Raw genomic sequence first — 13,911 nt, 5'->3', positions numbered from 1 at the left:
TTCTTCAATTCTTTCTACACAAATTACTACAATAGTGAATAAAAGTATATTTTTTCAAACACTAAAAACATTTTATCTTTTTTTTTTTTTTTTTTAAATTTGAGACAGAGTCTCACTCCGTCGCCCAGGCTGGAGTGCAATGGCACAATCTCAGCTCACTGCAACCTCTGCCACCCAGGTTCAAGTGATTATCCTGCCTCAGCCTTCCGAGTAGCTGGGATTACAGGCACCAAATACTGCGCCTGGCTAATTTTTGTAGTTTTGGTAGAGATGGGGTTTCACTATCTTGGCCAAGCTGGTCTTGAACTCCTGACCTTTTGTTCTACCCACCTCGGCCTCCCAAAGTGCTGGGATTACAGGCATGAGCCACTGTGCCCAGCCAACATTTTATCCTTTTTAAAATTATTAAGTGATCAGCAGCAAAATTACTTGAAGACGCACTAATGATAAATTTAACATTTTTAAATGTTAAATTTAAAAGAAATCTTTCTTTCAACTTCTTTACAAATAGAGTCTCTATTCATACTCTTTCTGCTAGAATTTAACAAATGGAGAATATGTTGATAACTAGCTATGAGAATATTAAGGCTCTTCAACTCATCCTGAGACGATTTCCAGATGCAGTCCCTTGTATTTAATCATCTGTGTTGAATCTAGGCTTTGATTTTAATTTAAATACTATAACCAGGTTACAAAAGATACATTAGACTCAACCAAGAACAAGTGACATTCTCATTACCCCCCAACCAAGTAAAACTTTTCAATCGTATCAATAATATTAGAATCTGATTTTTCTTAACAACACAGTAAGCTCTCAAATGTATCCAAATTTCTCTTCTACTGTATGTTACCTCTCCAGAGAAAAGGAGAGTTTCAATTTTTAAAAATCTCTATTTTTATAATATTATGTTGGTCTACCAGAGCAATGATTTTTTTTTTTTTTTTTTTTAAACCTTAAAACCTTTTTTCCCTTACAGAGCAATGACTCCTAACTAGGCACACAGTAGTATCACTTGTGACATGTAAAAAACAAACATGCAAGCTCTCTCACAAAATTGACAGATACTGGGCCCCCACTCAAGACTTAGTGAATTGGAATCCTTCAGGTTAGAAATGTGGCAAACAATTTTTAACCTCCCACTCCCATTCTGAGACACATGTGGATAGATGAAATGAACTGTACTCAGGTCTTTTACATTAGATATAGCTATAGTCATCCCATATTGGAAAAGTTTTAGGTCCGGCATGGTGGCCTATGTCTGTAATCCCAGCACTTTGGGAGGCTGGAGGCAGGTGGATTGCTTGAGGCCGGAGTTTGAGACCAGCCTGGCCAACATGGCAAAATGCCATCTCTATTAAAAAATACAAAAATTAGCTGGGTGTGGTGGTGGTGCATGCCTGTACTCCCAGCAACTCAGGAGGCTGAGGCATGAGAATCACTTGAACTCAGGAGGTGGAGGATACAGTGAGCCAAGATTGTGCCACTACACTCCCGCCTGGGCAACAGAGTGAGACTCTGTCTCAAAAAAAAAAGAAGAAGAAAAGTTTTATTATGGTATGAATCTATTACTTTTATAACAACTCGTTTCTGTTCTTAGACAAGATTCTCATTCTGTTCTTTGTGAAAGAAAATCATATTATATGCATAATATTGACAACGTGGAGGTTAAGCCCAAACGGCACTTACTTATTTTTACTCTAAGTTATTTTCCGCACATATCACAGAATGTATACTTTAAAAGCTTTAACTGTAAAATCAAAGCTTAAATATCAAGCCATTTAGAAAACAGAAAATTGTTCATGGCTTACGACTTAAAAGGCAGGCCTTATGTTTATTTAAGGAGACTAGTTAATGAGCTAGAGAAAGACAACATTTATTCTCCATGCTGTAGGCTAAAATGGACATCTATTTAAGCCACTGCACTTCCTAAACCTTTTGGTGTTTTTCCCATTGCCCTTAATGTTCTCCAGAAGAATCCTAAGAAAGCTCCTAATCTGGATCTCTTAAAGGTCCTACAAATGTACAAGGTAAGAAGCTAAAGAGGAAATTAATAAGGTTACTGGAATACTTGGAAACTACTGAAAGCATAAAGGGGTCAGGTGAATATCACTTTCATGCTTTGTTTTTCTGCAGAAAAATGATGTATGCTGACTTGCATTAGATTCTGTCATTACTATTTTGAGAATATCATCACTACATGATCTTCCTAAGCACAGCAGTTTATCTTTGTTAATATACTGTTTAGCTCAGAAGAAAGTCACCAAATTAACATGACCTCCTACTTCTTAATAATCTTCCTGAGACCAGAAATTCCAGGGATCAATTCAGTCACTTTCTTGTGTGGTTCCAAGATAGTTCCAGCGTATATTACACTGCAAGAAGGCTATCATTTAGCTTCACTATTAATATTTTACATTTGTATAAAGCTTAACAATTTAAAAATATTTTTATATGTTATCTCATTTACTCTTTGTCAACATGGTATGAGAGGTATAATGCATGTTATTTCCCCCACTTAAGAAATGTGAAAATGAAACCAATGAAAGTATGAAAGCTATGATGTAATTTCCCCCAAATCACACAGTTGCTGCATATATTTATATACTAATTATATTGCATATTATTTTATACTTTTTATTTATATGGCATTTTACAGCTTACAAAGGATTTTCATATTCATGATTTAACTTGATCCTTTCAACAACCCTGTCAGGTGTTATTATTTCATACTACACTGGAACAGTATGGTGTGGCTGTTAAGAGCACAGTTTATAAAAGCAGACTGCCTGGATATGAATACCATTCCATCACTTTCTGGCAGTGTGTTTCCATCCCTTATTTGAAAATTGGAATACGAATGAACTCCATCCACCACACTGGGTTGTGATGAAGCTTTAACGCAATAGTGCAAGTAAAATATTAGTACAATAATTGGTACACAGCAGGTATTTAATAAATGTCAGTATTATTACCTATGAAAAATATAAAGCTCTGAGAGGTTAAGTGACATGTCCAAATTTACAAAATGGTAGGTGGCAGAGTTGTAACTAGAACACAAATTTTCTCCCTTCTGGTTCAATGGCTTTTCTATCATACCATATTGCTTTAATTATATTAAATCAATGATACTGCTCATTTACTTAAGATTGCTATTCAGTAACGTTCAAGTAAGGCGTACTCCATAGACTTGTGACTTTATACAGAAGTCACTGTGACATGCAGAATCTCAAGAGCAACAAGTACATATTTTATAATCCAAGGAAATGTAGCTGTGTAAAAATGACAGGGTCCTTGAAAAATATTCAGGTTATAAGATATAAGACATCAAGTTACCTGGTCATTATTAGAACAGTCACATTTTAACTTGACATGAATATCAAGAAATGAGAGGTGAAATAGATGTTTTATTGATCCCAGTTTTAAAAAATCCGTCAACAAGATCATTCCCATTTTTTATTCACAGGGCACAGCATGCTGACATAGTTACGATGTAAATTGATTTAAAAAAACATCAGCTCTGACATCATGAAACATACATTCTTGTTATGAGGTAAAACAACCCTGCAACTAAACATGTAATGTAGTATCAGTTAATGGTAAGAGCTATGAAAAATTAAAGTAGAAGGATAAGGGGATATAGGGATGGGCAGGTGCAATTATTAGAAGAGGAATTAAGACCTCTCTGAGGAGGTAACATTTAGGCAGAATCCTGAATAAGTGAGGAAGTGAGTTGTGGGGGAAGAACATTCAAGTACAAATGAATATAGTTGATGTGTCTGGCAAATGACAAGGAAGCCAATGTGGCTGGAGAGCCGTGCGTGAAAGGGAGAGGGGTAGGAAGTGATGTAGGAGAGGTAGCAAGTAGCTAGATCAGGTGCAGCCTTCTAGGCCATAGTAAAGATTTTACATTTTATTCTAAGTATGATGGGAATACAGGAGAAGATTACAAGCAAAGTGACAGAATCGGATTCACATTTTACAAGGATCACTCTGGTTACTGTGTGAACACACTACAAGGGGGCAAGAATGGAAGCAGAGACCTATTAGAAGGCTCATTTATTCATATAATAAATACCTACTGAGCACCTAGTAAAGACAGTAATGTTCTAGGGACAGAGGATATGGCAATGGGTAGAACAGGCAAAAATTCCAGCCTTCCAGTCTTACATTCTAGTACCTACTGCAGTAGCACAGGCAAAAGATGACAGTGGCTTGCACTTGGGTATAGCAGTGGGAATAGTGAGAAGGGATCAGATTGAGTACATATTTTGAAGACGGGGTCTATGATTTGCCGAAAGAGTGAATGTGGGTCTGATGAAGTCAAATGGCTTCAATGCTTTTGTCCTAAGCAAGTAGGTGACACCATTTATTCATATGGGAAACACTGCAGAAGGAACAGATTCTAGGGAGAAATCTGACATGTTAAGTTTGAGATACACTTTAAACATTAGTTAGAAAATATAATGTGGGAAGCTACATATACAAATTTCAAGTAAAGGGGAAAAGGCAGGGCTAGAGATAACCAGGGAGTTAAGATAGTATTTAAATAATGTGCAGCTAGCAAAACCAATAACCTAGGAGTGAGACTTGAGGAGAGCGCCCTGGAACATCTGAAATTATCCACATGATATATAAATATATTCAAATAATCCTTGTATATCTCATTGTAATGAAAGTAATATGTGATATAGAATCTTCACTAATATTTATTAATAAAATATGCAATTTAAAATTAATTTGTCATCTCCTGAATAAAACACTTCACTATCAGACATTCACGCTGAAGAGTAAGATCATATAAATGAAACTGACTCTAGTACTTTCTTTTGCTACATTTAAACTGAAAGACATGAAAATAGCAAAAAGAAAGAAAACTACAAAATATTTTTTAAATTGCTGATTTTTTTAACTTTCTGAGATGGATACTTAGAAAATCCCCAAATATGTAGACATTGAGTAATATACTTCTAAATAGCCTTTGAGTCCAAGAGGAAATCACAAAAAAATTAGAAAACATTTAAAATTGAAATAATAAAAACTAAGTATAACAAAACTTGTAGGATATAGCTAAAGATGTGCTTAAAAACAAATATTAGTTTTAAATGTGTATTTTAGAAAAGTAGAAAATTTAAACTAATGATTCAAGTAATCTTTTAGATACCACTTTCTAAATTATCATTTTGTAACTGATAAATTCAACTGTGGTTCCGGTAATTGGAATCTCTGGAAATGTGTTGAGACCTGCTCCACGGCTCAGCATATCATCAATTTGGTAAATAATCCACATGCACTTGAAAGGAACGTATACTCTGCAAATTTGGGGTGCAGTGTTTATATACCTGTCAATTTTATTTGTTGGCTTGCTCATTCATTCATTCATTCATTCATTAAATCAATCAAAACCTAAAAGTGCCTTTTTCGGTTGTAACTCTAAGACTAAAGCTAAAAGATTATTCATACACTGAAGAAATAATCGTGATTATGGAAAATTAAATTGTATTCTAGGCCTCAAAAGGCATTCTTGAGATTATTTCTGACATAATAAGCTGATTCATACCATGTTTCTCAAAGGTGATAGCAAATGGCTTACCTGATTTTCATCCTGTACTTCCATGCTGTATTGGTCACCTGGCTGAACTTCTGTGACTTTCTCTCCAAGGAGGAAACCCAGACGAGTCATGAGTGTGTTTGCTGCCTCATCTACAGATGGAGGGGGGCCAAGCTCCTGTTCAGCATCACCTGTAACAAGAAGGCATTGAAGAACATGAATCTTTCAAAGTAAAATGGTCTAGTTCTGCAACTATTCATACATTCACTTTGGTCATTTCTTTAGTTTTCACATTTTAACTGAAAAATGACAAGGTTATGAGGTTTTTCTTGGACTACTCACTCTCAATATAAATTTGCTTCCAAGTACAAAATCTACACGAATCAAATAAAAATGAGCCAGGGAACTCAAAATGATTAAAAATGTGAGGCAAATAAAAAATTTACCTAAAATGAGTATCTGTTTATGTTGACTTACTATCCATATTTATTCAGGTTTTGTTCTAAATTGAGAGCATTTAATCTCACCTTGTAACAATCCACAGTAGCACAGATTTTAAAGGACATTACAAAAATCCTTTTATGGGGTCAGATATATTCGTCAGCATTACAAGGACTAACTGTAGTGTTATATGGTTTGATGCCAAAACACAACAGCATCACTACACACAATCACATCCTATTATTTAGGATATTCAATATTACACAGTAAACCACTCCAAATGCCAAGAAGGTAAGATCTGCATTGTTATTATTCCATTTAACTTTATACTAACGTCTCTAATAAAGTCACAAGCTGGGGGTCAGAGATAGGGTATATGTGTATTTTTGTATATTAGTACTGAACTCAAGTGTTCCATCTGTGAAAAATCTCTATAAAACTCTCACTGAATGTATGTTAAGGTAGAAAAAACAAAGCTCTATTTTTCCTCTCCTATTATCCTCCCAGAGGCAACATAAATATATTGCTCTGCCACAGAACAGAAATAAGAGAATCAGTAAGGTTATTTTTATATTATAAACATTTAGATACTTATTTTTTTTTCTCAAGAATAATTGGAAGCTTCTTATTCCTTGATAAGATGAAAAGGCAAAACTTGTCTCTTCAAATTAATGAATAACACTTTCCTCCCTCCTAAAGGTTAAACTAACCAATCTTTTGCAAATTTTTCTCATCATAGATTCCAGACCTCTAGATATTCTGGGGCTCTATTTCACTGTCTCCTACAAAGTTATTCTGATAATTAGTGTTTTCTATATACATGGTTAACAACAGATATGAGAATTTATATATAATATGGAGATACAGTCATTGACTTTGAAAAGCTTATAATCTATACGGAAAATAAAAGAGTATATATTTATTTAGCATATACTTACATAATGCTTATGATGCACAAGTCACTAGTGTAAACACTTTACATATGTTAGCTTACTTAACTTTCATAACTTTAGATTCCACCTTCTAAGGTACAAATTATTACCCTCATTGTACAGATGAGAAAATAGAGGCACAGATAAATTAAATTATTTGCTCAAAGTAACAAAACCAGTAAATGGTAGAGCCAGGATTAGAACCTGAGCTCCCTGACTCCAGAATTTATGCTCCCAATAGCACAACAGTGTCTTCCTCACTGCAAAGAAATATTACAAATGGTGAGAATGTCTGAATAAGAGATAACTTGTAATAATAGGCGTATTGCTTATAGTATGTTAATCTCAATAATCCTAACAAAGCATGTTGTAAACACTAAGTAAGGTAATCAAATGGAGGTTCTTAAGAGACAGATAACTGCAACCCTTTCTACGTTACTACTTCCAGTACTTTCAAGTACGAATGCAGAAAGAAGTTTAAGAATTCTTCCGTGGGTGGCTATATTACATACTGCTACCATACCAGGCCCCTTTCATCTGGTTTGAGTGGTATTTTTTTACACCTTGCTAAATCTACTTTTTCTTTCCTATTTACTTACCTCGTCTCAAAATATCACTTGAGGATGACATTAATATGATATTATCTGCTGTGCACTCTATAATGAAAGAAATCCGATACCAGGTTATGATACAAAAAAACTATCTTTGGCAATTACATTTGTTTTGAACTTTTCTTATTTGTTGATCTTGAGTAAAATTTTACACATTATGAAAAGGCCTAGTAGATTAATTAGTGGGGGCTTCTCAAATAACAGACAGGGACCTGTGAATCCTTCCATCTTAAGTCTTAGATTACCAACAGCTGCCTCTGTCTCCTCTTCCTTAAAGTATGCCAGGATTTCTGGTGGAAGAAAGTAAAAACAGCAGAGGCACCTCCTTTCTGGTTTCTAGATTACAGACTTCACTGTCAGTAACCTCTTCCCTAATCTATTTTCATTTACTATTTTAAAATAAATTTAAAATAGTTACTTCTGAAAACAAAAAAGGGTGGGGCAAGGCGTGGTGGCTTATGCTCTAAATCCCAGCACTCTGGGATGCTGAGGCACGTTGATCACTTGAGCCCAGGAGTTCAAGACCAGCCTGGGCAACATGGCAAAACGCCATCTCTACAAAAATTACAAAAATTAGCTGGGTGTGGTGGCGTGTGCCTGTGGTCCCAGCTGCTTAGGAGACTGCGGCAGGAGAACTGCTTGAACACAGGAGGCCAAGGTGGTAGTTAGCCGCGATCATGTCACTGCACTCCAGCCTGGGCAACGCAGCAAGATCCTGTCTCAAAAATAAACAATAATTTTTTTTAAAAAAGGTGGGAATATGTGAAATATATTTTGAAGTTGCTCTGTAGGACTAGATGAACAGCTTCTCAATTGTAGGGATTTATTAGGTTGGTGCAAAAGTAATTGAGGTTTTTGCCATTATGGCACCATTAAAGGTAATGGCAAAAACCACAATTACTTTTGCACCAACATAATAGTGTGTTCAAATACTGTATATTGACACACGAAGTCAGGTCCTCCCCTCCAAACCATTTCATTTAAAATATGCTTAAAATGTCACGAGGTCACGCATTTTCATTTTTTCCTACTTAGTGTATGCTGATTCTGCATTCTTCCTTAAATACTACCATTTTTCTTCCCTTTTTGTTTCATTTCTACTTCCCACTTGCAAGTAACTGCTATGATAAAACCTCTCTGCCTGCAAAATGAAAACTTACCAGCAGAATAAAATCTGGCCAGTGGAATAAAGATAGCCTTTTTCCCCCTCATCACAATTAACAATGGGGCCATCTGAAGATCACTAAAAGGGAGGATTTAATGGAAATAGTGGTAGCTTAAGAGAGAGAAATCAGTGCTTAATTATCAGGGTTACTGGGTTTGTAATTTTTAAGAATAGAGAAAGTGAGTTTAAAAAGTTTAAGAAAATTCTTTGACCTATTTTAAATATTGTCTGGTCTTTGGAGGCAATGTGCATTTCAGAATGAGTTTCATCCATATTGTGTGTATCAAGTCTTTTAGTTTTTTTTTTTTTTTTTGTGGGGGAGGGCGCATTACGGTTTTCCATGTTCATGGTTTGGAAGATAATTTTGTTATGATATCAATATTCCCCAAATCAATCTACTAATTTAATGCAATCCTTATCAAAATTCCAGCTGCTTGCTTACTTGCTTCCTTTTCTTATTCCCTTATATTTTCAGAAATTGACCAGCTGATCACAAAAATTATATGGAAATATAAGGGGCCCAAAATTAAAAAAAAAAACCTTTAAAAAGGAGAACAGAGTTTGAAGACTCACACTTCCTATTTTCGAAATTTACTGCAGTGCAACAGTAATCAAGGCAATATGGTACTGGCATCAGAATAGACCAATGAAATAAAGAGTCCAGAAATATACTCTTACATTATGGTCAACTGATTTTTTTTTTTCTTTTCTGGGACAAGGTCTCACTCTGTTGCCCAGACTGGAATTCAGTGGTGCAACCATGGCTCACTGCAGCCTCGACCTCCTGGGCTCAAGCAATCCTCCTGCCTCAGCCTCCTGAGTAGTTAGGATCACAGGTGTGCACCACCATGCCTGGATTAAAAAAAATTTTTTTTTGTAGAGATGGTGTCTCATTATGTAAACCAGGCTGGTCTTGAAATCCTGGGCTTGAGCAATCCTCCCACTTCACCCAAAGTGCTAAAATTACAGGCATGAGTCACCATTCCTGCCTTGGTCAAACAATTTTTAACAATATGACAATTCAATGGGGAAAAAATAATCTTTTCAACAAATGGTGTTGGGACAACTGGATAAACACAAACAAAGGTATGAAGCTGGAGCCCTACTTCATATATCAAAATTAACTAAAAATGCATCGTGGACCTAAATGTGTAAGCTAAAACTATAAAACTCTTAGAAGAAAACATGGTAGTAAACTTCGTGACCTTTGGTTAGGCAATGGTTTCTTAGATATGAAACTAAAAGCATAAGTGACAAAAAGAAAAACAGATAAATCAGACTTCATCAATATTAAAAAGTGTCATGCTTCAAAGGATACCATCGAGAGTGCAAAGACAACCCACTGAATGGGAGAAAATATATGTGAATCACGTGTTCAAGGGACTTGAACCCAGACTATATAAAGAACTCCTACTACTCAACCATAAAAAGGCAAATAAACGAATTAAAACATAGATGAAATATCAGAATAGACACTTCACCAAAGAGGGTATACAAATAGTCAATAAGTACATGAAAGGATGTTTGACATAATCATTAAGGGAAATGCAAATCAAAACCACAAGGAAATATCAAGTTATACCCACTAGGATGGTTAAAACAAAAAAGACAAGCAATAACAAACAGTGAAATTTATTGGAAGCTTCATACAATAATGGTAGCAATGTAAAATTGTGCAGACATTTTGAAAACAGTTTGGCAGTTCCTCAAGATGTTAAACATAGAGTTACCATGTGACTCAGCAAATCTACTCCTAGGCATATACCCAAAAGAATTGAAAACACACATCAACTTGTACATGAATGGTCATAGTACTGTTATTCATAACAGTCAAAAATAGAACCCCACTGTCCCTCAAATGATGAATGGATAAATAAAATGTCATATATTCCCATTAGGGAACATTTGGCCATGAAAAAAAAGAAATAATGATACATGCTATAATATGAAAGAACACTCACTGAAAGTATTGTGCTAAGAAAATCAGACACAAAAGACCACATATTGTGTGATTCTAATCCTATGAAATGTCTGGAATAGGCAAATCTGTAGATACAAAAAGTAGATAAGCCATTGCCTAGGACTGGGTTGTGTGGGGAGTGACTGTGAATGGGCACAGGATTTTTTTGGGGGGGGGTAATAAAAATGCTCTAAAATCAGATAGTGGTGATAGTTATACAAGTCTGTAAATATACTAAGTATCACTGAGGTGTATATCTTAAAAGGATGTATTTTTTGGTATGTGAATTACATTTCAGTATAGCTGTTATTAATAAATATGAAAACCCCACAACAGTACAAATAGAACCATGTACCCATCACCCACTTTTCCCAAAGGAAACATCTTACATAACAACAGTGAGTTATATGGAAAAACGACACTGGGAGAATACAATGAACTAGACTACACACCTTATTCAGATTCTGCCAGATTTTGTTTTTTGGATGGAGTCTCACTCTGTTGCCAGGATGGAGTACAGTGGCGCTTGGCTCACTGCAACCTCTGCCTCCTGGGTTTAAGCAATTCTCCTGCCTCAGCCTCCTGAGTAGCTGGGACAAGCGCACACCACCACGCCTGACTAATTTTTTGTATTTTTAGTAGAGGCAGGGTTTCACCATGTTGGCCAGGATGATCTCTATTTCTTGACCTAGTGATGCGCCCACCTAGGCCTCCCAAAGTGCTGGGATTACGCCACTGCACCCGGCCAGATTTTTTTTTTTTTTTTTAAGAGACGGGGTCTCAGCTTTGTTGTCCAGGCTGTTCTGGAACCCCTGAGCTCAGGTGATCTTCTCACCTCAGTGCCCTGAGTATGCTGGGACTACAGATGCATGTCACCCTGGTTGGTCAGCTTGATTTTGTCAGATTTTGCATACACTCATTTGTTGTGGTTGGGGATTTTTGGGAACATTTTGTGTATAGTTCTGTGAATTTCCATGTGGTATCATTTTTCTTCTGCCTGAAGAAATTTCTTAAACATTTCTTGTAGTACAGGTCAACTGGTGATAAAGTCTTCCATTTTTTATATGTTTAAGAAAATCTTCGCCGGGCGCAGTGGCTCAAGCCTGTAATCCCAGCACTTTGGGAGGCCGAGACGGGCGGATCACGAGGTCAGGAGATCGAGACCATCCTGGCTAACACGGTGAAACCCCGTCTCTACCAAAAACTACAAAAAACTAGCCGGGCGAGGTGGTGGGCGCCTATAGTCCCAGCTACTTGGGAGGCTGAGGCAGGAGAATCGCGTAAACCCAGGAGGCGGAGCTTGCAGTGAGCTGAGATCCGGCCACTGCACTCCAGCCCGGGAGACAGAGCAAGACTCCGTCTCAAAAAAAAAAAAAAAGAAAATCTTCATTTTGCTGTCATTTTTGAACTATATTTTTTCAGGGTATACAATTCTAGTTTGATAGTTTCTTTGTCTCAGTAATTTAAAGATGCTATTCGTAAATTTGAAAATTAAAAAATTTAAAAATGATGCTGCCCCACTTGTCTTCTGTCTTGATTTTTTTCAAAGAGAAGTGTGCTGTCATCTTTGTTTCTCAATTGTCTGTGATTTCTCTGACTGATTTTAATAGTTTTTTCTTTATCATTAGTTTTAAGCAGTTTCATATTGTGTCTTAGTGAAATCTTCATGTTTCCTGTGCTTAGGATTCATTGAACTTCTTATATCTGTGGGTTTACAGTTTTAATCAAACTTAGAACATTTATTCAAAAAATATATGTGTTATGTGTCTGTATACACACACACACACACACACACACATATATATATAAAACATAATTTTTGGTGGTTCTTTCTGGGGCAGATTATAACTTTTATTAGCTATAGTAATAGCTAGCTATATATGGCAATTAATTATATGGTTATTAACCAAATCTGAGTGAGGTCTGTAGTCTAGTTAATTGTACATGCCGGTTACTATTCCTAAGAATTTTACCTATATTATCTAATTTAATCATCAAACTGCCCTACAAGGTAGGCAATCTTATCCATACTTTACAGATAATGAAAATAAAACATACAAAGAATAAGTAACTTACCAAAATCATATGGCTAGTAAGTGGCTGAGCCAGGCAATCTGGCTCTAGACCTCAGGCTCTTTACTTTTAAGTTATACTGTCATCTCCAAGTCCAGTCTCTGACCATGTTGCCAGGCATCAGTCCCCAGCTCCCCTCTGTCCACTGAATTTTCTCAAAACTTTCGAAACTTCTCAAGTCATCATATCAATTATTTGACCTATATTTTTGTCTCATCCATGACCATCCAGGTGATATGAAGAGGGTCTCATCTTTATAAGAATACACTCCAATTAAGGTATGTCCCTAAACAAAGATAGTACTTTCCTTGAATGGAATTCTGTAACTTCTTTAATAATGACAACAACTTTGAGGTATGAGAAACAGACAGCTGGTTGCTGAAAAACAATCTTTCTGAGACTGTGATACACAAAATAAATCATACAGCACTCCTGCATTATGCTGATTAAAACTACTTAAATTTGCAGCTCTGGTTTTGTTTTGGCTGTTTGTAAGCAGTGTGTTTATGCATTAGGCTTTGCTCCCAGAAATCTGGCTGAGGAATACATCACTCTAAAGACTAAGGGATTACAAATTTTATATGGAAATGGAAAGGTCCACGAATAGTATAGAAGACTTGAAGAAAGGCCCGGTGCAGTGGCTCATGCCTGTAATCTCAGTACTTTGGGAGGCTGAGGCAGGTGGATCACCTGAGGTCAGGAGTTCGAGACCAGCCTGACCAACATGGTGAAACCCCGTCTCTACTAAAAATACAAAAAATTAGCCAGGCGTGGTGGCAGGTGCCTGTAATCCCAGCTACTTGGGAGGGTGGGGCAGGAAATTACTTGAACCTGGGAGGCGGAAGTTGCAGTGAGCCGATATTGCACCATTACACTCCAGTCTGGGCGACAAGAGCGAGGCACCATCCAAAAAAAAAAAAAAAAAAAGACATACTGCTTAATATCAAGATTAATATAAAGCTAAAGTAATTAAGACATAGCTAGACAAAAGCATAGATAAAAAGGTGGTCAATGGAACAGAATTTAAAAATCCAAAAACAGATCTCTCTCTATATAATCACCTGATTCAGAACAAAAGTTTCACGGCAGTGTTTCAGTAACATGAGAGTATTTTCAAGTACTGGTGACAGATCAATACAACATCCATATGGAAAAATAAATCCTGTCCTTAAAAGAATAA

The 13,911-nt window shown here is 36.2% G+C and overlaps 1 protein-coding gene and 1 long non-coding RNA gene across 2 annotated transcripts in view; one reads left to right on the top strand and one right to left on the bottom strand.

Annotated features, from left to right (window-relative positions):
• Positions 1-13,911, bottom strand: part of TANC2 (tetratricopeptide repeat, ankyrin repeat and coiled-coil containing 2) — a 478,795-nt gene that overhangs the window by 231,169 nt on the left and 233,715 nt on the right. The window contains exon 6 of the mRNA XM_011947922.1: positions 5,592-5,740. Within this exon, the coding sequence (XP_011803312.1) occupies positions 5,592-5,740 (149 nt within the window). The remainder of the gene's footprint in view (positions 1-5,591; positions 5,741-13,911) is intronic.
• On the top strand, positions 1,940-5,804 carry LOC105515958. The gene is made up of 2 exons (XR_001002418.1): positions 1,940-2,100; positions 5,661-5,804. It is a non-coding gene; the product is annotated as an uncharacterized LOC105515958 (long non-coding RNA).

Source organism: Colobus angolensis, unplaced genomic scaffold (genome assembly GCF_000951035.1).
Source record: "Colobus angolensis palliatus isolate OR3802 unplaced genomic scaffold, Cang.pa_1.0 Scaffold271, whole genome shotgun sequence".
Lineage (NCBI taxonomy): Eukaryota > Metazoa > Chordata > Mammalia > Primates > Cercopithecidae > Colobus > Colobus angolensis.
This window is presented reverse-complemented; position numbering and strand designations above follow the sequence as displayed.